The sequence below is a fragment of the Eleutherodactylus coqui genome, chromosome 12, assembly GCF_035609145.1.
Source record: "Eleutherodactylus coqui strain aEleCoq1 chromosome 12, aEleCoq1.hap1, whole genome shotgun sequence".
Lineage (NCBI taxonomy): Eukaryota > Metazoa > Chordata > Amphibia > Anura > Eleutherodactylidae > Eleutherodactylus > Eleutherodactylus coqui.
In genome coordinates, this window is record NC_089848.1 from 132,192,179 (window position 1) to 132,217,031 (window position 24,853).

The window sequence follows — 24,853 nt, forward strand, 5'->3', positions numbered from 1 at the left end:
ACGTGGAGCGGTGGCGACTGGCGACCTGTTGGCTCTTGGCACTGACTGGGCCCTCAAGCTGCTTGGCAACTTGAACGTTTGGCGCGGACACGTCGGGGACTGTTGAGGCGGCGCGGTTGGCTGCTATGTACAGCCGGGTCGCTCGCCGGCCGCCGCGGCACGCTGCAGTCAAGTGTGAAAAGTCGCACCTGCAAAAAAAAAAAATGTAACAGGACCGTATGTGTGTGCCCGTTGGGACCCCATTGGTTGCCGGCCCGCCCAGGACGGACAGCGATCCGTATTATCTGTACCTGAAGGACCCGACACTTTTTAGGGATTTTACCCGTCTGGTGGTTTCACTGACCCATTTTTTTTCCTTCAGCTGCCAAAATTATTTTTGACTTATAGGGTAATATTTATTTTTATATATTTTTCACTGCCTTTTTTTCCCTTCTTCTTCTTTTTTTTTTTTTTTTGTTTTATTGGGGTAAAAAGCTAACAAAAGATCTTTTTAATGTTTTAGTTATTTTTTTAGTCTATTTACACTTAAAGTATACGGGTTCCTCACTTTGATATATAATACACATGTATGGTTTCGGATTACAGGGCGCACACGGCGACGGTTTGGGGTTATTTTCTTCTTTCTGTACATATTTTTATTCTGTAATGTTTTTTACCATCTATGACCCCCCATGATGTCATGTAAGACCTCTGGGGTACAGTCACATGGTCTCTTCCCCCTTTCCTCCTGTAGCTGGGGCGTCCATATGGGCCTCAGTTACAGGGAAACATCCCCTGTAGTGACAGTAGTCACTGGCAGAGCTGATCTGGGTCTTCTAGGACCCTGCAGCTCTGCCGTCACATGACCGCCGACTCCTGAAGTTTCACTCATTGAGCGCTGTGTACTGAAGACAGGAGAAGGCAGAAGGGGTTAAACCAGCTGTGACAAACTGCTGACAACCGTCCTGCTTCTGATTGCAGAGGCTTTAATCCCTCGCACCATATTCTACCAATCGCTGGGATTAAAGCCCGGGACCAAGTGCTGTACATTTATTGTAAATATATATTTGGAACTGCTGAATACGTTGTCTGCGCCCCGCACAGTAATAGAGCGTGCCGCCATTTGTTTTCTGCAGTGATATTTGCGCGGACAAATTATTATTATTATTTTTTTTTGTCTCTCTGTTCTCAGAAAAAAAAAATGGTACCAATAAAATCTACAGCTCACCCCGCAAAAACGAGCTCCCCTTAGGACCGTGTCGATGGAAGAATAAAGTTACGGTTATTGAAAGTGGAGATGAAAATCCCCCAAATATTGTTGTCCTTATGGTCAAAGCCAAGTCACTAAGGGGTTAAAGATTTCCTCATCTGGTCCCATATACTACCCTTTAACCCCTTACTGATTGTGGGCCTGGGGACGCAATGATTTTTTTGGGTTTTGATGGCCGCTCTTCATAACCTATAGCTTTTTTTATTGTTCCATCAACACTGCTGTATGAGGGCTTTTTTTTTGCGTGGCGAGCCGCAGTTATAACTGGTAACGTTTTTGGGGGTACAAAAAAATGTATCGTATAACTTCTAGTAATGTGTTGTTGTTTTTCTTCCTATAGTATCAATCATCTAGTATAAAGGCTTATTCAGACGACCGTATATTGGCCTGGTATTCATGCCCGGCCGATATATGGTGTCCCTCTTTGCAGGGGGAGGAGGCTGGAAGAGCCGGAAGCAGTGCACTGAGCTCCCACCCTCTCTCCACCCCCTCTCCGACCCTCTGCACTATTTGCAATGACAGGGGCGGGATGAGGCGGAGCTAAGTGCACTGCTCATGACTCTTCCAGCCTCCTCCCCCTGCAAAGAGGGACACCGTATATCAGCTGGGCGTGAAGACCTGGCCGATATACAGTCGTCTGAATAGGCCCTTTACAACATGATATGCTTTTTCCTGCATGTTGGTACAATTACTAAAAGTGTGTGATATAAAATATAATTTTTTGAAAAATTAAAAACCCCTTTTTTGGAAAATATTCTTATAGGATTGCTGCGAAGTTTACATCCATTTGCGGGACCTGCTTCCCAGCTAGCGTGGTAAAAGCCCATTTACACACAACGATTATCGCTCAAAACTTGTTCAAACGATGTCTTTTGAGCGATAATCGTTCCGTGTAAATGCTACCATTGTTTGCTTTTTGGCCTAACGATTTTTAGTTCAGCATAAAAACCATCATTCAGCTGGCCAGCTGATAGCAGGGACCGAACGCTGTGACTCTCCACGGGAGCGCCTATAACATTGCTTTCCTGCGGTAGAACAGTGGAGCTGTATGCAGATAACAGACCATCCGCTGTTCTCTGCATACAGGGAAGGGAGACTCATTTAGATGCAAATGAAGCTAATAAGCTGCTAATAGGCAATAGTGCCCGTTAGTAGCTATGCAAAATGATTGCTTGCGTTTTGAGCTCCTGTGGGTTTTTGTAGCGTTCCCGCGGTACAGGTATTGCAGGTCTATAATTACTCCACGCTATTTTGGAGAGTGAAACAGCCGGTCTAGTAGCAGGCAGTGATGGGGCGGTCAGTCAGGTGATGGCGCCGCATCGCTGTGACCTCAGCCACCTCTTGGGTTGTGTGTAGATCTGGGTGATCTTGTGGGATTCCACTACACGTATATAAAGTGGAAGTTCGCTTTAAACCCGGCAATAGTAACATGTATGTTCTCATCACAGAGCTTTCCAATGAAAATAAAGCATATTTTAGCCAATTTCCTCTAATAAGTTTGTATTAAAAGGTTATTTTTTGACTTCACTGGGAAATCAGAGTGCAGCTGGTATGATTGATGGGATCACCCGTTTAGGAATGATCAGTGCTGGTATGATGGGATCACGCGGGTAGGAATGATCAGTGCTGGTATGATGGGATCACGCGGGTAGGAATGATCAGTGCTGGTATGATGGGATCACGCGGGTAGGAATGATCAGTGCTGGTATGATGGGATCACGCGGGTAGGAATGATCAGTGCTGGTATGATGGAATCACGTGGGTAGGAATGATCAGTGCTGGTATGATGGGATCATGCGGGTAGGAATGATCAGTGCTGGTATGATGGGATCACGTGGGTAGGAATGATCAGTGCTGGTATGATTGATGAGATCACACGTTTAGGAATGATCAGTGCTTGTATGATTGATGAGATCACATGGGTAGGAATGATCAGTGCTGGTATGATGGGATCGTGCGGGTAGGAATGATCAGTGCTGGTATGATGGGATCGTGCGGGTAGGAATGATCAGTGCTGGTATGATGGGATCGCGCGGGTAGGAGTGATCAGTGCTGGTATGATGGGATCGCGCGGGTAGGAGTGATCAGTGCTTGTATGATGGGATCGTGCGGGTAGGAGTGATCAGTGCTTGTATGATGGGATCGTGCGGGTAGGAATGATCAGTGCTTGTATGATGGGATCGTGCGGGTAGGAGTGATCAGTGCTTGTATGATGGGATCGTGCGGGTAGGAGTGATCAGTGCTGGTATGATGGGATCGCGCGGGTAGGAATGATCAGTGCTGGTATGATTGATGGGATCGCGCGGGTAGGAATGATCTGTGCTGGTATGATTGATGGGATCGCGCGGGTAGGAATGATCTGTGCTGGTATGATTGATGGGATCACACGTTTAGGAATGATCAGTGCTGGTATGATGGGATCGTGCGGGTAGGAATGATCAGTGCTGGTATGATGGGATCGTGCGGGTAGGAATGATCAGTGCTGGTATGATTGATGGGATCACGCAGGTAGGAATGATCAGTGTTGGTATGATGGGATCGTGCGGGTAGGAATGATCAGTGCTGGTATGATTGATGGGATCGCGCGGGTAGGAATGATCTGTGCTGGTATGATTGATGGGATCGCGCGGGTAGGAATGATCTGTGCTGGTATGATGGGATCGCGCAGGTAGGAATGATCAGTGCTGGTATGATTGATGGGATCACACGTTTAGGAATGATCAGTGCTTGTATGATTGATGAGATCACGCGGGTAGGAATGATCAGTGCTGGTATGATTGATGGGTTCGCGCGGGTAGGAATGATCAGTGCTGGTATGATGGGATCGTGCGGGTAGGAATGATCAGTGCTGGTGTGATTGATGGGATCGTGCGGGTAGGAATGATCAGTGCTGGTGTGATTGATGGGATCGTGCGGGTAGGAATGATCGGTGCTGGTATGATGGGATCGTGCGGGTAGGAATGATCGGTGCTGGTATGATGGGTTCGTGCGGGTAGGAATCATCAGCGCTGGTGTGATGGGATCGCGCGGGTAGGAATGATCAGTGCTGGTATGATGGGATCGTGCGGGTAGGAATGATCAGTGCTGGTATGATGGGATCGTGCGGGTAGGAATGATCGGTGCTGGTATGATGGGATCGTGCGGGTAGGAATGATCGGTGCTGGTATGATGGGATCGTGCGGGTAGGAATGATCGGTGCTGGTGTGATGGGATCGCGCGGTTAGGAATGATCGGTGCTGGTGTGATTGATGGGATCGTGCGGGTAGGAATGATCGGTGCTGGTGTGATTGATGGGATCGTGCGGGTAGGAATGATCGGTGCTGGTATGATGGGATAGTGCGGGTAGGAATGATCGGTGCTGGTATGATGGGTTCGCGCGGGTAGGAATGATCGGTGCTGGTGTGATGGGATCAGTGCTGGTGTGATTGATGGGATCGTGCGGGTAGGAATGATCAGTGCTGGTATGATGGGATCGTGCGGGTAGGAATGATCAGTGCTGGTATGATGGGATCGTGCGGGTAGGAATGATCAGTGCTGGTATGATGGGATCGTGCGGCTAGGAATGATCGGTGCTGGTATGATGGGATCGTGCGGCTAGGAATGATCGGTGCTGGTATGATGGGATCGTGCGGGTAGGAATGATCGGTGCTGGTATGATGGGATCGTGCGGGTAGGAATGATCGGTGCTGGTATGATGGGATCGTGCGGGTAGGAATGATCAGTGCTGGTATGATGGGATCGTGCGGGTAGGAATGATCAGTGCGGGTAGGAATGATCAGTGCTGGTATGATGGGATCGCGCAGGTAGGAATGATCAGTGCTGGTGTGATGGGTTCGCGCGGGTAGGAATGATCAGTGCTGGTGTGATTGATGGGATCGTGCGGGTAGGAATGATCGGTGCTGGTATGATGGGTTCGCGCGGGTAGGAATGATCAGTGCTGGTGTGATTGATGAGATTGTGCGGGTAGGAATGATCAGTGCTGGTATGATGGGATCGTGCGGGTAGGAATGATCAGTGCTGGTATGATGGGATCGTGCGGGTAGGAATGATCAGTGCTGGTATGATGGGATCGTGCGGGTAGGAATGATCAGTGCTGGTATGATGGGATCGCGCGGGTAGGAATGATCAGTGCTGGTATGATGGGATCGCGCGGGTAGGAATGATCAGTGCTGGTATGATGGGATCGCGCGGGTAGGAATGATCAGTGCTGGTATGATGGGATCGCGCGGGTAGGAATGATCAGTGCTGGTATGATGGGATCGCGCAGGTAGGAATGATCAGTGCTGGTGTGATGGGTTCGCGCGGGTAGGAATGATCAGTGCTGGTGTGATGGGATCGCGCAGGTAGGAATGATCAGTGCTGGTGTGATTGATGGGTTCGCGCGGGTAGGAATGATCGGTGCTGGTATGATGGGTTCGCGCGGGTAGGAATTAGTGCTGGTGTGATTGATGAGATTGTGCGGGTAGGAATGATCAGTGCTGGTATGATGGGATCGTGCGGGTAGGAATGATCAGTGCTGGTATGATGGGATCGTGCGGGTAGGAATGATCAGTGCTGGTATGATGGGATCGTGCGGGTAGGAATGATCAGTGCTGGTATGATGGGATCGTGCGGGTAGGAATGATCAGTGTTGGTATGATGGGATCGTGCGGGTAGGAATGATCAGTGCTGGTATGATGGGTTCGCGCGGGTAGGAATGATCAGTGCTGGTATGATTGATGGGATCACGCGGGTAGGAATGATCAGTGTTGGTATGATGGGTTCGCGCGGGTAGGAATGATCAGTGCTGGTATGATGGGATCGTGCAGGTAGGAATGATCAGTGCTGGTGTGATGGGTTCGCGCAGGTAGGAATGATCAGTGCTGGTGTGATTGATGGGATCGTGCGGGTAGGAATGATCGGTGCTGGTATGATGGGTTCGCGCGGGTAGGAATGATCAGTGCTGGTATGATGGGATCGCGCGGGTAGGAATGATCAGTGCTGGTATGATGGGATCGCGCGGGTAGGAATGATCAGTGCTGGTATGATGGGATCGCGCGGGTAGGAATGATCAGTGCTGGTATGATGGGATCGCGCGGGTAGGAATGATCAGTGCTGGTATGATGGGATCGCGCAGGTAGGAATGATCAGTGCTGGTGTGATGGGTTCGCGCGGGTAGGAATGATCAGTGCTGGTGTGATGGGATCGCGCAGGTAGGAATGATCAGTGCTGGTGTGATTGATGGGTTCGCGCGGGTAGGAATGATCGGTGCTGGTATGATGGGTTCGCGCGGGTAGGAATTAGTGCTGGTGTGATTGATGAGATTGTGCGGGTAGGAATGATCAGTGCTGGTATGATGGGATCGTGCGGGTAGGAATGATCAGTGCTGGTATGATGGGATCGTGCGGGTAGGAATGATCAGTGCTGGTATGATGGGATCGTGCGGGTAGGAATGATCAGTGCTGGTATGATGGGTTCGCGCGGGTAGGAATGATCAGTGCTGGTATGCTTGATGGGATCGTGCGGGTAGGAATGATCAGTGTTGGTATGATGGGTTCGCGCGGGTAGGAATGATCAGTGCTGGTATGATGGGATCGCGCAGGTAGGAATGATCAGTGCTGGTGTGATGGGTTCGCGCAGGTAGGAATGATCAGTGCTGGTGTGATTGATGGGATCACGCGGGTAGGAATGATCAGTGCTGGTGTGATGGGTTCGCGCAGGTAGGAATGATCAGTGCTGGTGTGATTGATGGGATCGTGCGGGTAGGAATGATCGGTGCTGGTATGATGGGTTCGCGCGGGTAGGAATGATCAGTGCTGGTGTGATTGATGAGATTGTGCGAGTAGGAATGATCAGTGCTGGTATGATGGGATCGCGCGGGTAGGAATGATCAGTGCTGGTATGATGGGATCGCGCGGGTAGGAATGATCAGTGCTGGTATGATGGGATCGCGCAGGTAGGAATGATCAGTGCTGGTGTGATGGGTTCGCGCGGGTAGGAATGATCAGTGCTGGTGTGATGGGATCGCGCGGGTAGGAATGATCAGTGCTGGTGTGATGGGATCGCGCGGGTAGGAATGATCAGTGCTGGTGTGATGGGATCGCGCAGGTAGGAATGATCAGTGCTGGTGTGATGGGTTCGCGCGGGTAGGAATGATCAGTGCTGGTGTGATGGGATCGCGCGGGTAGGAATGATCAGTGCTGGTGTGATGGGATCGCGCAGGTAGGAATGATCAGTGCTGGTATGATTGATGAGATCACGCGGGTAGGAATGATCAGTGCTGGTGTGATTGATGGGTTCGCGCGGGTAGGAATGATCGGTGCTGGTATGATGGGTTCGCGCGGGTAGGAATTAGTGCTGGTGTGATTGATGAGATTGTGCGGGTAGGAATGATCAGTGCTGGTATGATGGGATCGTGCGGGTAGGAATGATCAGTGCTGGTATGATGGGTTCGCGCGGGTAGGAATGATCAGTGCTGGTATGATTGATGGGATCACGCGGGTAGGAATGATCAGTGTTGGTATGATGGGTTCGCGCGGGTAGGAATGATCAGTGCTGGTATGATTGATGGGATCACGCGGGTAGGAATGATCAGTGTTGGTATGATGGGATCGCGCGGGTAGGAATGATCAGTGCTGGTATGATGGGTTCGCGCGGGTAGGAATGATCAGTGCTGGTATGATTGATGGGATCACGCAGGTAGGAATGATCAGTGTTGGTATGATGGGATCGCGCGGGTAGGAATGATCAGTGTTGGTATGATGGGATCGTGCGGGTAGGAATGATCAGTGCTGGTATGATTGATGGGATCACGTGGGTAGGAATGATCAGTGTTGGTATGATGGGATCGCGCGGGTAGGAATGATCAGTGTTGGTATGATGGGATCGTGCGGGTAGGAATGATCAGTGCTGGTATGATTGATGGGATCACGTGGGTAGGAATGATCGGTGCTGGTATGATGGGTTCGCGCGGGTAGGAATGATCAGTGCTGGTGTGATTGATGAGATTGTGCGGGTAGGAATGATCAGTGCTGGTATGATTGATGGGATCGTGCGGGTAGGAATGATCGGTGCTGGTATGATGGGTTCGCGCGGGTAGGAATGATCAGTGCTGGTGTGATTGATGAGATTGTGCGGGTAGGAATGATCAGTGCTGGTATGATGGGATCGCGCGGGTAGGAATGATCAGTGCTGGTATGATGGGATCGCGCGGGTAGGAATGATCAGTGCTGGTATGATGGGATCGCGCAGGTAGGAATGATCAGTGCTGGTGTGATGGGTTCGCGCGGGTAGGAATGATCAGTGCTGGTGTGATGGGATCGCGCGGGTAGGAATGATCAGTGCTGGTGTGATGGGATCGCGCGGGTAGGAATGATCAGTGCTGGTGTGATGGGATCGCGCAGGTAGGAATGATCAGTGCTGGTGTGATGGGTTCGCGCGGGTAGAAATGATCAGTGCTGGTGTGATGGGATCGCGCGGGTAGGAATGATCAGTGCTGGTGTGATGGGATCGCGCAGGTAGGAATGATCAGTGCTGGTATGATTGATGAGATCACGCGGGTAGGAATGATCAGTGCTGGTGTGATTGATGGGTTCGCGCGGGTAGGAATGATCGGTGCTGGTATGATGGGTTCGCGCGGGTAGGAATTAGTGCTGGTGTGATTGATGAGATTGTGCGGGTAGGAATGATCAGTGCTGGTATGATGGGATCGTGCGGGTAGGAATGATCAGTGCTGGTATGATGGGATCGCGCGGGTAGGAATGATCAGTGCTGGTATGATTGATGGGATCACGCGGGTAGGAATGATCAGTGTTGGTATGATGGGATCGCGCGGGTAGGAATGATCAGTGCTGGTATGATGGGTTCGCGCGGGTAGGAATGATCAGTGCTGGTATGATTGATGGGATCACGCAGGTAGGAATGATCAGTGTTGGTATGATGGGATCGCGCGGGTAGGAATGATCAGTGTTGGTATGATGGGATCGTGCGGGTAGGAATGATCAGTGCTGGTATGATTGATGGGATCACGTGGGTAGGAATGATCAGTGTTGGTATGATGGGATCGCGCGGGTAGGAATGATCAGTGTTGGTATGATGGGATCGTGCGGGTAGGAATGATCAGTGCTGGTATGATTGATGGGATCACGTGGGTAGGAATGATCAGTGTTGGTATGATGGGATCGCGCGGGTAGGAATGATCAGTGCGGGTAGGAATGATCAGTGCTGGTATGATGGGATCGTGCGGGTAGGAATGATCAGTGCGGGTAGGAATGATCAGTGCTGGTATGATGGGATCGCGCGGGTAGGAATGATCGGTGCTGGTATGGACGGGGCAGCTCTCTGCCGGAGATAGCCTCAGGATCCGTGGGGAAGCCACCACTTCATGTGTTGATAAACTCCTTTAACGAGTAACTAGGCTTTTTTTCCAACCTTTGACACGTCGGAGCGACACGGCAAAAGTTTTGCTTAGCAGGGGTTTCTCTTCTGAGCCCCCCCGTTGGTCGCTGCTCACCCAAGCACTACTCCCCTTCGCCTGTCTGTGTTACTTGCTGGTACATGGAGGTCTGTAGACCTCTTCTGTAGACCTTTATGAGGTCGTCTTCAGCTGCTGGAAGGTAGCGGCAAGTAGTGAATAGCACTTAGGCGGCCATCTTGCCTGAGCCGCAGAGACTCTCTCGCCTACTTGTAGCCCTATAAGCTAAACCTGTGGGCTGAATGTAGGTGAGCTGTGGACATAAGTGTTATACTTCCCTTCCCCGTCACTCCCCCGGTATGAGTGCTGGAAGCCACCCCGCAATGCATTGAATAGCGCTTCTAGGTAGTCCGCCACGTAATGCACTGCAGTGGTGACAGGGAAGGTAAGTATAACACTTATACCCCTGGACTCCATGGTCACCTACCTTCACTCCATAAGCTTGGCTTATGCCAAGACTGTTGTTAGGCCTAGTGGTCAGTGTGAGGACTGCAGGATTTTAGGTTTTTAAAAAAAATTAAAACATATATATAAAAAGACTTGGTAATTTTTTTTATGTGTTTAACATGAAACTCTATTTCTACAAGAAGCCGTTTTATGATGCCCTGTTCCCTTTAATATCTGCTTGTTTCTCTCTTCGTAGGTTACGGTACCATTAAGCCATCTCATTACTGCCTTCCACTCTCCCAAAACTGCAGTCTACTTTCCCAGCTCGCCCTCCGTTCAGGTTCTGCAGCGTGACGCGTCCGCGGACACTGAAACCTACAGCGCCGAGGTACGTACCATTCTCCGGATCCAAGTCCTCAGCTGCTTTGGTGAATAAAGTTGAGTAGTGATTCTATGTGAACCACCCCCCCCCCCCCCCCCCGCTCATTGCCAGGGAAACAAGCTACTTTTTTATTGCGCTCCTGAGAATGTGGCCACTCAATGCAGATGATGGAGGTGCCAAGCACTGTCCGCCTCTGCTTGTTCTCAGGTTGGCCTTTTAGGCACAGAGCCCATTGGTATCAGTGAAAGCAACCTGGGCAGCTAAAATATTAAGAGCCCTTTCTTCCTTCCTTCGGCGCTGTCCGGACTGACAGCAGCCTGCCAATCAGGTGAACAGCGGAGGTCCAATCCGCTAGTGATGACCTATTGTAAGGATCATCAATAATGTCATGGAGAACCCTTTTAATTTTCCATTATGAAGACCCTACAAGACATCTCCTCACTTCTTATGTTCCCGGACTACTGTTTGCGATGTCAGGAGTAGCCTAATATTTGGGGTTCATTGCAGGCAGACCTCAATGTTCAGATTTTAAGTGGCATTAAAGGGGTTGTCCTGTTAACTATAGCTTGCCTGTTATCGGGACGGTAATCAATAGTAGATCAGTGGTGGTCTGTCACCCAGGACCCCTGCTGAACAGCTGATTGCTGGGCCGGTGCACTGAGCTGACTTCGGCATGAAACGGACAGCTCTGTTCTTATTTCATTGGCCAGGCTTGGTATTGCAGGCCGAGTTCCCATTGAAATGAGTGAGATTTACTGCAATACCAAGACTGGCCACTGGAGTGAGAACTGAGCTGTCTGCTTTCTGCCAATATCGTATCGGTGTGTGTGAGTGTGCTGCCTTTGGCAAACAGCTGTTTGGGGTTCTTAGGCAAGTGACTCCTGCCTATCTACTACAGATAATCTGTCCTAAGGATAAATAGGGAAAAAAATGACATCCCTTTTTTTCCATAACACAGATTTTTTTAATACGAGTTGGGAAAAAAACCGTGTCGTCAAGATAGGGAAATAGATTCCCACTACAAATCAATGGGAGGCATAGTGTATGCATATTTTTAGCTTTAAACGTTTTCTTGATCGTCAGTAGGGGGCGTCAGTAGCCACTGTGTAATTCGGACATAAACCTTATTTTCTTTCCTCAGCCTGCCGTAAACCTCAGGGACCTGGGCTTGTCTGAGTTGAAGACCGCGGACCTCGACGCACTTCTGAACAAGCTTCTTCCCGGCTTCTTTTCTGATGAGAAGGAAAGCCCCTCGTGCTGGCACACCTCCCACGTATCCACAGAGTCTTTCTTTGAAAACAAACATGGTGAGTGCTGGCCGGACCGCAGTAACGCACTTTGCAGGTTTTGTAAGGTGACCAGTCAAAGCGGGACAGAGGGGTGTGGTCAGGGGCGGGGCTTATCACAACATATGATTTTACCTCCGTCCATATAAAATGTACAGGGCTGTTTAAAAAAAGACGAAGTAAATTCCACAGCATTTCTGCAATCACAAAAGTCGAAATACTTACCATTGGTGCAGATTGTGACTGGACATCGTCCGCGTACCTGCAGCTGATTTCATACTACGCGGCACTGCCCCCTCACTACCTCCGTAGGCTTCATGCTGTTAGAGCTCTCTGCTTGCTTTCCCAGTGGCCTGTAGTGGCCGCTCAGGATCAGGCAACCGGGAACCAGAAGCCGGGGTGTGCTAACAGCATGAAGCCTATGGAGGAGGGGATGCGGAGTGCCGCATAGCATGAAATCGGCTGCGGGTACGCGGCTGATTTTTCAGTCAAAATCCCCGCCGCTGGTACAGGATGCCAAATGCTGCGGAATTTGCAGCAGAAAAATCTGTTGTGGACATTCCGCAGCATTTTCGCCTCCGTGTAAACATACCGTAAGTCAGCTTGAGGTAATCTGCCGTATGCAGAGCAGTCTCACTAATTAGTGTCTCTTATATCAGCCCCAGTAGGAAAAGTGGCCTCAGTAATAGTGACCCCCTCAGTGGCATCAGTAGTAATTGTGTGTCCCCCCCTCCCCCCCCCCCCCTTCCCCACAGTGTCCTCAGTGGTAATACTATTACTACTAGGGCTGATATCGGGAACATTATTACTAATAGTGTCTCCTATATCGACCCCAGTAGTAACAGTGACCCCCTCAGTAGTAATTGTGACCACACACACTGTCCTCAGTGGTATCGACCCCAGTAGTAAGTGACCCCCCCCCCGCCCCACAGTAGCCCCAGTATTAATAGAGCCAACCCTGAAACCCACATACGTACCCTCCTTCTGGTCCTTATTGAGCGCCACTACTGCTCTTCTCAGCGCTGCTGCAGGCGGAAGTGTGCGCCCCCGCAGCAGCACCTCTGAATCCAAAAAATAGCTATTTATTATAGTATTGGTATAAACTAACAAACGGTTAGTGACAATTTTTAACAGTAAATTCTGGTGAAAACGGAGCTGGAAGTGCAGCCCTGTCCATGGATCGCTGTGCTTGATCTCTGCATACTGGTGGACACGGCTCACCTGACTTGCCACAATCATGCTGTCTTCAACCTTTTATTAACTTTGCTTTTCCCCTTTATTCCTTTATAGGGTATCCAACTACTTTCAGCGCTCTGCGACCTTTTGCCGGGCAGCAGCCAAGTCCACTAAAACAAGTCGGCACAGACCTGCAGCGTTGGCCCGGTAAGATCACTTCTGTTTTTCTAGACTTGATTTTGCTGCAGTTTTTCTTGATATTATCACATATACTGTAAAATTGCACCTAGTAGGCGCCGTGTTATCAGCCGTCGCAGAAACGGATGTAGGATTCTCTGTAATGTAGGGAAGACGCAGTCATCTAAAGCCTGTAGCTGTAATGTGACTTGCTCTTAGGTTACATCCAGTCTCGGGGCTTCAAGACCGTGAAAACAAGAGACAGACGCCTGCAGTCCACCTCGGAGCGCATCGCTGCAGCGGAGAATGCTGCGCCATCATTCATGAAGGTATTTATGAATATTACAGTCTCCTTATATAGTGTAAGGGACTTTTGATAGCAGTTTGTGTGCGAGATTAACCCCTTAGTGGCCAGACTTGCATCTCTTCGGCCTAATCTTATGGCTGGCACGGGAAACTCTGTGCTGGGAACAGCTGGGTTCTGGCTGTCGAATGACACCTGGGATCCTGCATTAACTGCTGGGAGTGAAAAAAAAGCCCCCCAAACCTCCCTTTAACTGTTTAACCCCTTTGATGCCACAGTCAGTATTGGGGAAGTAGCTCCCCCTGTCATCTATCAGCACTCCGTAATGCGATCCCAGAGTGCCGATGGGTTCCTATGGCAGTTGGAAGCTTGGCCAAGTCCTCTGAATCTGCCAGGCATACCAGCCTTTAGCAGGGTCTGGTTATTAACCTGTCAGAATTGCACTAGACTATATAAGTAGTGCAGTGTAGTATGCTAGCGATCAAGCAATCCCTGGTATGAGTGGCACATGATCGCTGAAGCCTGTGATTGGCTAAGCCCTTTGCATGTACAATGAACACATATGACAGCAGCTGTGATGGACCTAGGGGACATCTGACTGGTGTGTATTCCTTTTTTATTTTATTTTTTTTCCAGAGCCCTAAGCCGCATTTTTTTTTTCTTTAAAGGGCTTGTTTGGGACTTTTTCTACTCATGATCTATTTGTAAGGTAGATTATCAATGGCTGATTAGCAAGGGCCCACCGATTGGGATCCCTGCCGATCAGCTGTTGCCAGGCCCTATTGGTTGGAAGCGCATAGCACTGTCTGTACTGCAGCAGACAGAGTTGGTACTGCAGGCACAGCACCCATTGAATTATGTGAGGCAGACCCAGCGAACAGCTGATCGGCGGAAATTCCAAGCAGCAGACCCCCTGCTGATGAACTATTGATGACCTACCCTGAGGACAGGTCATCATTAGTCAAGTTCCGGATAATCCCTTTATTGTCGGAAAATCCCTTTAACTTACCCAGTTTGTCTCGGTTTCATCAGTTTTTTGCCTATGAAAATGTGTGTAGCTGTTTTTTTTTTTTTTTCTTTTTCTAGGGATTCTTGATGAGAGATCGAGTTCCAGACGTAGAAAACATGGACAGGATTATTAAAAATAAGAATATTCCAGAAGGGCAGCAGGACGCTTTTAAGAACGGGTTTGCAGAGGGTTTCCTGAAAGCGCAAGCTCTCACTCAGAGGACCACTGGTATGGATATGGCAGGCTTTGTAATCTTCCTTGACGGTAGATGAATTTAGGACCTAACGGGGGTGGGGGGTGTTAGGATCTTTTAAATCTATTTATTTTTTACTGTAAAAGCTGCTCAGTAATATGGGGCTAAAGCTTTCATTAACTATAAGGCCTCATGTCCACGGCAAAAATGTAATTTTAAAAACCGTGCGGGTCTCCCACACGTGTGATCCGCGCCCGTAGGGAATCATTGGGCACCCGCAGGTAATTAAATACCTGCGGACGTCACTTTTCCCGGTGTGCGGATCGCACGTGCAGGAAAACAACCGCAGCATGCTCCATTTTTATAAGTCTTTTTTTTCCCGCACTGATGGCTCCCGCAGCTTCCGTTGAAGCCAATGGAAGCCGTCCAGATCCACGGTACAGACACAGCTGTCATTGCGTCTGTGTCGCAGGAAAGTAGTTTAAAAAAAATAAAAAAGACTGCATGGTGCAGGCGTCCTGAATACATTCCCCGTGCAGAAGAAAGAAATTCCGTCTGCCATGGAGGAGAGCCCCGCAGTGTCCAGACAGGTGAGTATCATTTATTTTCTGGCCTCATATCTGCGGGCCCGTGGACATGAGGCCTAAGGTTAGAAAATGCCAGTGAAGTGTTTTACATTGTGTTTGGACCCTATACACATTGCCTGCAGGAGTTGAGCAACCACTTTTCCTTAAGGTATGTTCGCACAGCGTATTTTTATCATGAATTTGAGGCGGAATCTGTTTAAAATTCTGCTGCAAATCTCCATTCCATTAATTTCTATAGGAATTTGCCACGTAATGTATACAGTACCCCTGCCGGGGGAGGGGGAGAAGGATGTGTGGATTCTGTTACGGATTTTAGCCGTGACAGACTCTATGCAAAGAAATCTACATCACATTCTGTCGTCTGAACATATACTTAGGGAAAGTTGATGGGGTGCGGTAAAAAACACTGCCAGTCACTGTGACTTGCGTTAAACGCCAATCAGATTTGCTGTAAAACGACGCATTTGAAACGCCGTGTCTTATCGACGCCGTGGGTGAGAGCCGCCTGAAGGTTCATTTTGCAGCTGATTTCGGTCTTATTTTGTAACCATTCGTCACATCTGCATCTTATTATTCTTAGTTACAACATTAAGTCTGAATATCGCTGTATTGTTCCTCTTTTTTCCCTAATTTGCTAGAATCTCTGAAAAGAACCCGTTACATCCTCCTGGCGGTGTTACTACTTGGCATCTATGGTATAGCGAAAACTCCGTTTCTGTCAGGTGAGATACTGATCTTTGCTGGTATTTTAGCTTTCTGTCTTTTATGAGCTTTAGCTGAAATGTTTTGTACTTGTATTCCCCATGGAATAACAATGCTGTTACCCCTTTTATTAGAACTGTTAAATTCTGCCGTTCCTCTGTTGTTCCTCCTGGAAATGTATGAATACTTTGACATCCAGGTGTTAGCAGCTATGGATATGTCCCTATACTTTGACGCCGTACAATCCGTGCTCCCAGTGTCGGCCTGTATAGGGATACATCCTATTGACAAGTTGTCAATGTATGTACCTTCCCAGAAAGAAGAATAGAGAAATGGAAGAATGCAGAAATCTAAGAAAAAAGGCTTCAGAATTAATATTTAACGAGAAAAACAAATGTTTACGGAATGACAATTTCCGGAGAGCCAACTTCTCTTCTCTTTTAACCCTTTCCAATCCAATTTGTATCCTGGTTTTCCTAGAGGGTTTACTCTTTTTCTGCCTTTATACAATGGTGCTATATGCTGGCTAAAGCCAGTACTGCATGAGGTGACACGTTGGATAGGTTCCGGCAGCAGAGGCGCTGTCAATATGCAGTAAGAGAACCGCGACGGACGTCTTCCAACATCGGAGCTGTACAGCCTTAAAGGGGTTGTCCTGCGCCGAAACGTTTTTTTTTTTTTTTCTTTTTCAACCCCCCCCTCCCCCCCCCCCCCGGTTCGGCGCGAGACAACCCCGATGCAGGGGTTAAAAAAGAACACCGCACAGCGCTTACCTGAATCCCCGCGCTCCGGTGACTTCTTACTTACCTGCTGAAGATTGCCGCCGGGATCTTCTCCCTCGGTGGACCGCAGGGCTTCTGTGCGGTCCATTGCCGATTCCAGCCTCCTGATTGGCTGGAATCGGCACGTGACGGGGCAGAGCTACCAGGAGCCGGTCTCCGGCACGAGCGGCCCCATTCAGAAAACAAGAAGACCGGACTGCGCAAGCGCGTCTAATCCGGCGATTAGACGCTGAAAATTAGACGGCACCATGGAGACGAGGACGCTAGCAACGGAACAGGTAAGTGAAAAACTTCTTATAACTTCTGTATGGCTCATAATTAATGACAATGTACATTACAAAGTGCATTAATATGGCCATACAGAAGTGTATAGACCCACTTGCTGCCGCGGGACAACCCCTTTAAATCATAATGTCTTCAGACGTCAGACAGTGGATGGGAAAGGGTTAATGTTTTATACAAACATAGTCGTGGCCAAAAGTTTTGAGACTAACACAAATCTTGGCTTTCACACAGGTTGCTGCTTTAATGTTTTTACATATTTTAGTCAGATGTTTCTATGGTTACTGATGTACAATTTTATAAGCTTGTGATAAGTTTTTACACTTTTTTAAGAATTAAGTCAGGTTTCGGCAAAGACTCAATCGTTAGTAATTACCCTTATTTCCAAAACTTCTGCAGTTTGTCCTGACATGATGATATCCGCTTCTGGGCCAAATCCTGACGACGGCCCATTCTTCCTATTCCCTGCTTGGAGTTTATCACAAGTTCTGTGTCTTTGTTTGTCCGCCTGTTTTTTCAGGATTGATCGCAGGGTCTCAATGGGATGAGATCTGGCAAGTTTTCTGTCCAGGGACCCAAAATGTCGATGTTTTGTTCCTGGAGTCTCGTCTTTACCGCTTTTACCTTGTGGCATGGCCCTCCATCATGCTGGAAATACATTGTTCATCACCAAATTGCTCCTGGGTGCTTGGGAGAAGTTGCTCCTGTACAGTATTTTCTCTGATAAAGCCCTCCTCAGACTGTTGGGACATCTGGAAGAATTGTCCAGAGAGGAAAACCCTTAGTGATGTGGCCTATTTTGGTCCTAAGGGCGCAATCCTATTTAGGTGTTTTTTTTTTTTCCTCTCCACTTTTCAAAAGCCATAACTTTTTTTTTTTTTCCGTCGACAGTCATGAGGCTTATTTTTTTGCGTGGCGAGCTGTAGTTTTTTTTATTGGAAAGGGAAGTAACTGGGAGCACAGGTGGTCTTCTCATCCATCCTCCTACATGGATGGCCATGGAATAAGGAGATGGAACAGCATTCTAGAGGTGAACAACCGGCTATGTTGATGGTGCCGTCAGCAAGGATTTGGATTCCTAGACCATGGAGTGCAGTACCTATATGATGGATTGCTTGCTAGAGATGGGTTGCACCTTACAAAGACAGGAACACATATTTGCCAGTAGAGCTTTAAACTAGAACAATATGAGAAGGGAAGTGAAAAGCCAGGCAAAAATATACAGCTAATGAACACCATTGAGAACCTTGTTATTAGAAGTGGGGAGAAATCAGAAGGAAAGTAGAGGAGCAAGAGACCTCGATCACAAACTAACATGTTTCTACACAGATGCACAGAGCATGGGAAACAAGGAGAATTGGGGCTCCTAACACAGGAAGAGAAATATGATGTCATAGGCATCACGGAAACTTGGTGGGATGATACACATGATTGGGATACAAGGCTTGAAGGATACAACTTATTTATAAGAAACAGACCTAAGAAGGTGTTGTGTTGTATGTTCGGGAAAACATTCCTCGCCACAGAGATTCAAGCTTCAGAGCTGGGAGTTCTGTAGAAACTGTTTGGGTGAGACTACAAGGAGAGAACAACAGAAAGGACACCATTGAAGGCATTTACTATAGGCCGCCGGGACAAGCAGAAGATATGGAGGAACTCTTTCTGCATCAGATGGCCAAGCTCTCCAAAAAAGTACGACATAGTGATCATGGGAGATTTTACCTATCCAGACATTTGTGTCCCACAAATTCTTATCCGCTCTTTCTGACAATTTGATCTTCTAAGAGGTTGAAGACAAAAACAAGGGTATCTTCCTATTTTGTATCTGTTTTCTTTCAGAAAGTAAATGTGACCTTAACTGATCTTCTCTGTGCTATTGGGGAAATAAAAGAATACGGTATATATCTAAAAGCAGAAAGATGTGACAAAACACTTAGCTAACTTACATGAATCCAAGTCTCCAGGTCCAGATGAATTACATTCTAGGATACTAAAGGAAGCAGTTGAGGTAATTGCTGTACCACTCGCCATAATCTCTGAAAATTCCTGGAGAACAGGAGAAGTCCCAGAAAATTGGAGAAGGGTGGATCCAGGAAACTACAGGCCTGTGAGCCTGACTTCTATACTGGGAAAGATCTTTGAACAAATTATTAAACAGCATGTATGCAAGTACTTGGATGACAATGGAGTAATTAACCAGAGCCAGCATGGCTTTGTAACAAACAAGTCATGCGAAACGAATCTAATTTCCTTCTATAACAGATTCATCAATTCGGTTTATTGGGAAAATACAGTAGATATCTTGACTGTAGTAAAGCATTTGACAAAGTATCTCATGCCATCGTTATTGAAATAATTACCAAATATGGGATTGCCAAGGCAACTGGTGGATGTGCAGCCATTTATGACCACTAATTGAGTACGATCACTCAAAGTGGAAGAATGTATCAAGTGGAGTACCACAAGACTCTGACCTAGGCCCAGTGGTGTTCACCATTTTTATAAATGATCTGGAGGAGGGAATTGATGGGAAACTGATCAAATTTGCCGATGACATAAAGCCTGGAGGGATAGATAACAGGGAAGAGAGGGAGAGGAACCAAAAATATCTAGAAAAGCTTGACCAGTGGGCAGCGACTAACAGAATGGTATTTAACAAGGAGAAATGCAAAGTCCTACATCTGGGCAAGAAAAATGAAGGAAAAAAAAAAAAACCAGAATGAGAGGAATTGGGCTAAGCAGCACATGTAAAAAAAAAAACTTTGATATACTAATAGATCATAGACTGAACATGAGTCAACAATGTGATGCAGCAGCCAAAAAGGCAAACACAATTCTGGGATGTATTAAGAGAAGTCCAGTTCTGGGCACCCCAATTTAAAAAAGACATAGACAAACTGGAGCAAGTTCAGAGAAGAGTTACCAAGATGGTGAGCGGTCTGCAAATCATGTCCTGTGCGGAACGGTTAAAGGATCTGGGAATGTTTAGCTTGCAGAAGAGAAGCCTGAGTGGAGACTTAATAGCTGTCTACAAATATCTGAAGGGTTGTCACAGTGCAGAGGGATCAGCCCTATTCTCATCTGCACAAGGAAAGATTAGAAGCAATGGGATGAAACTGAAATGGAGGAGACACAGATTAGATATTAGACAGTGAGGGGGATCAATGAGTGGAACAGGTTACCACGGGAGGTGAGGAGTTTTTCAATGGAAGTCTTTTAAGGCTGGACAGACATCTGTCTGGGATATTTTAGTGAATCCTGCACTGAGCAGGGGGCTGGACCCGATGACCCTGGAGGTCCCTTCCAACTCTACCATTCTATGAAGTAGTGCACCTAGGCACAGGAAGAGGCGACTCGTTTGGTAATGGTGGACCTGTCGGGCAGGGTCACAGCCCACTGATTGTAACACTGCAGCAGTTCTGGAACACTTCTTGGGGAAATAAAGATATGCACCCCAAATCGTGTCACTTTACAATCTGAGGCATCATGGGATTTATTTCAGTAAATGAGGTAAAGACGTGTGCTTTAGACATGTTTAAAAAGGGAAGAAAAAAAAAGTTAAAACTTTTGTAGTCCAAATTAAAGCTTACATTTTAAGTTACAACCTGTTTTATTTTTTGCAGTTCGTTTCAGAGCAACATCCGGCCTTGATGCAGCTGTGGATCCGATTCAGATGAAAAATGTCACATTTCAACACGTGAAGGGGGTGAGTGCAAATAATGGGGGTTCTACTGATCAATGGACTATAGGGCATTGTATGGTTATTGACGTACTACGGTCCAGGGAGGATCAGGAATTTCAAAAGAATTAAAAGTTGTACCAAAATTGACTTTTATTACTTCTCTATTGGATAGGTGATGAGTGTGATCGGCAGGGGTCTCGCTGCCCAGATCCCTACCGATACAGAGAACGGGAGTTCCAGTCTCCCTCTTATCACTGTGAACTCTCTGTACCCCCTGCAGTGAGAAGGAGATTGAATAGAGTAGTGGTCACACATGAGCTTCTCCATTCATTTCAATGGGTCCAACGGGAATGACAGAGTACAGCTACTCTGCCCTCTGCAGAAGCCCAATTGAAAATGAATGGAGTGGCGCCGCACTGCGGGTGGGTACAGCAATCCCATAGTGAGGAGATGAGGGGCACATAAAATTTCCATTCTCAAGATCAGTGTGGGTTTCACCGATCAGACTTTTATCTTTCCTCCATTCAGAAAAACCCTTAGCTATGACTGCAGTTAAAGGGGTTTTGCAAGGTTGTTAAAAGTGATCCAGAGGCAGATAACTATAAAAATGAAAAAAACAAAACAGTAGTCTCTCTTAAAAGAGATTATCCTCTATCCACAGGATCGGGGATAGTTTGCTAATCTGAGGACCGGAACTCCTGTGTCCCACTTTGTCACTGCAGGTGTCGTTTCTCCCCCTTGCAATGACATCACTTTGAAAGTGGCGTCGGGCGAGCATGCGTGGTTGGCACTCCATTCATTTCAATGGGAGTGACAAATACCCGAACAGGTCGCCGCTTGGGTACTCGGGAATCCCATTGAAAGTGGATGGAACCAGCGCTCCATTTAGTCTCCTCATCGCTGCGGGGTCCACAGTAACCTCCGCTCCCAACTTCTCCAGTTCTGGAAGCTGCTGTAGCAGTATTATTCATGTGATCACTGCAGCCAGAGATGGGCTGTAGTGGCCATGTGAATAAGCAGCAATGACTGCTGCAGAAACTTCCAGAATCGTACTCAAGGGAGCACGAGTGTCCGTGGTGGAGCTGCAAGACTTTTAAACTTTTTGTTTTAGTTGTCACTCAGAGTGCTTTCCCTGGGACAATTGGCTGATAACCCCGGCTCTTGTTCCCGGCACCCCTAGCAAATTGCACCCCTAACAAATTCTCTGCAATCTACTCTGTCATTAGGTACATAAATTCCATAATAAGGACATGGGAGGGGGGGGGGGGGGTTAATCTTTACAGGTGGCTTCCCTGCACTTGCAGGCTGACAGATCTGCAGACACTGTGATGAGGATCACCAGTCTTTGCCCCTCCTGCTGTTACAGCATGTGTGCACGAATTACACACATGCATTGTAGCGAGTTTACTAACCATTTGGCCAGCATGTCTCTAAATGCCTCATTGTCCTGGGAGATCAGAGGAGTGGGCATTCACATACTGCCTCACTGCTGACTTGACCAGAGTACGCAATGTAGCATGGAAAGTCAAAGTAAGGAAATCAGGACAGGGAACTACTGGCAGAATGCTCGGCTTGCTACACAGTCCCCCTCCATAAAAGTAAAGCCACTTGAAAACCAGTACTTGCTATCATGAAAGCACAGGCAGCACAAACATTCTTCCTTTCCGTAATAGAGAAGGGAAGGGGCATCGTAACCCGGCTGCACAGCTGATGTCTCCCCGGCGGTCTCTGTTGGGGACCATCTTGCATTATGCGGCCGGTTGAAGGTTGTTCCCTTTTTCTTCTCGCCTGAAAAGCTGAAGATCCTCAGAACTGGAATGTTTGGCCTCTTTTAGCACTTTTGAATCCAATTTCTTCCTACCAACCATTAAGAAAATGTTTTGCTGATTCTTTCATTGTGAATGTTCTCCAATTTGGTGAATGCTGATGGATTTGTGTATAAACAGGTTGAAGAGGCAAAACAGGAGCTACAAGAAGTAGTGGAGTTCTTGAGGAATCCACAGAAATTCACAGTTTTAGGAGGCAAGCTTCCCAAAGGTAAGGAACGCTGTAGGGTCCTCGAAAAAAATGCTTTATTATGAGGTCATGCAGCAAACAGCCCAGGTGAACACCACCTACCTGCTGGAAGAACACTGGGGGTGTGCCATCATCAGTGTCGGGATCGCCTTGTCATGTAATGGCAGTAAGGTTGCCAGTCTGACGAGGACCTCTTTAGTGTCGCCGCATCCTCGTCTCATTTGGAAGACTCTGTAAGAAGCAGCCGCTGATACGTTTCTGTTGTGTGAGTGATGGAAACTTACCGCTTAACCTTTTTCTTCTAGGGATCCTTCTGGTTGGACCCCCTGGAACCGGAAAGACTCTCCTCGCTCGAGCCGTGGCTGGGGAAGCCAATGTTCCTTTCTATTATGCTTCTGGTTCAGAATTTGATGAGATGTTTGTAGGTGTCGGAGCGAGTCGCATCCGGAATCTCTTCAGTACGTGCTGCGCATCCTGAATAATGTTAACGTGTGTGATCAACCCCAATGGTTTACAGTTGATCTGCTGTGCAGGCTTGTCTGTATAGCACTTTGGTAAATGCTGCAGCTCATCTGTTGAGTGTTGGTTGGTCCGCAAAGGGTGAAATCCAAAGTGAAAATTTGCAGGATAAATTGATTTAAAATCTGCAGCATGTGCCAATTTCTACATGAATATCATGCACTTTATTTCTCTCTGTAACGTGTGGATTAGTTTTGTCACTTCCCATTTGCTGCTACTGGAAATGCTGCCGATTTTCGGCACGTAAGATCCACATTGGACTTGTCCCGTGTAGTCGTACCCGTAGGGCCCTTTTTGCATTGAATGGTTATCACTCAGTATAAATGCTGGCACAATCTAAACTACCAACAATAATTGGTTCGTTGTTTGGATCATGCAGGCATAAAAACCGAATGACAATCAGTCTGTCTTAGCAGGCAGTCCTTAATCTATGAACTCCATCCTGTTTACTGTGAATGGAGGCGGGCGGGCGGAGGGATCCCCGGCCGGCTCCACCTCTCATCACCGAGCGATCAGCGCTCCTGTGTAAAAGCACATGAGCCATTATTGCTGGGAAGACTAGCACTTCTGCGCCCAAAAGTCGCCCTGTGTGAAAAGGTGCTTGGAACCAACTACCTCAATTACAAATTGGTGCTGGAAAAAGCGGTTATCTCAGATTTCTGACTTGCGCTTATAACATGACACTGATCCACACACGGATTAGCTACATTCATTGAGGCTCATTCTCAATTTGGTAGTAGATTATCAGCTGTAATTACCCAGGAACCCCACCAATCTGCTGCTTTCTGGTCCGATATGCTCTGCAGTGGCCAGACTTGGTATTACAGGCATTGAAGTGAATAGGAACTCGAACTGCAATACCAAGCTTGGCCACTGCAGTGGGAACTGAGCTATCTGCTTCCTGCAGCTCAGTGCACATGAGTGCTGAGACGGCAAATAGCTGATCGGCGGGCATCCTGGGTTATTGGAGGTCTATAAAGAGGATAGGCCATTAGTAGTTTACAACTGGACAGCCCTTTTAGTGTCCATAGGTTTAATCTATCAGAAGATTTCACATACATACCAGAATGCTCCAAAATAGGTCATTACAAGATCAGGTAATACAGCAGGGGTGTCAAACTCCTTTTCACTGTGGCCCACATCAGCTTTATGGTTGCCTTCAAGGAGCTCTTTATAAGCCTCATTCACACAAGCGTGTTTTCACTCCATGTTATCCCCATTAATTTGGATTGGGTGTATTTTATGCATGTCCTATTTTGGTCCATATTAGGGACTGGAATTGCCGCCAATGGGATCGCATAAATACGCAGTGAATGCACATGATATATATGTATTCACTGCGTATTTACGCATGAGAGCAGGAGAAATCTATGAGAGCTTCTTGCTTGTGTTTTTTAGTTGTGTGTTTTTTTTTTTTAAATTCCACACTTTGAACAATGCAGTGAATATGTGCTATAAAAAAAAGCCACAAGAATCCAAGATGGCGCTCGCTCTCCGTGCCAAGCGCTGGCTGCATCCTCGGGGGAAAGTAGAGAGCCGATCCCTCAGCGTCCAGATCTCGCGGGCCACATAAAATAACGTGGCCCGGAGCATTTGACTCTAGCTGACATCTGTTTGGGATGTTCTTTCAGAAGTTGAGGAAAAACAAAGGCTGAACTAGAAAGTGTG

General features: G+C 47.6%; 1 protein-coding gene across 1 annotated transcript in view; it reads left to right on the plus strand.

The window, feature by feature from the left end:
- The window catches only part of YME1L1 (YME1 like 1 ATPase), a 42,079-nt gene that overhangs the window by 672 nt on the left and 16,554 nt on the right, over window positions 1-24,853 (plus strand). Inside the window, exons 2-10 of the mRNA XM_066585267.1 lie at window positions 10,345-10,476; window positions 11,612-11,777; window positions 13,047-13,139; window positions 13,329-13,438; window positions 14,500-14,650; window positions 15,841-15,924; window positions 20,592-20,674; window positions 22,597-22,687; window positions 22,972-23,124. Coding sequence (XP_066441364.1) covers window positions 10,345-10,476; window positions 11,612-11,777; window positions 13,047-13,139; window positions 13,329-13,438; window positions 14,500-14,650; window positions 15,841-15,924; window positions 20,592-20,674; window positions 22,597-22,687; window positions 22,972-23,124 — 1,063 coding nt within the window. The remainder of the gene's footprint in view (window positions 1-10,344; window positions 10,477-11,611; window positions 11,778-13,046; window positions 13,140-13,328; window positions 13,439-14,499; window positions 14,651-15,840; window positions 15,925-20,591; window positions 20,675-22,596; window positions 22,688-22,971; window positions 23,125-24,853) is intronic.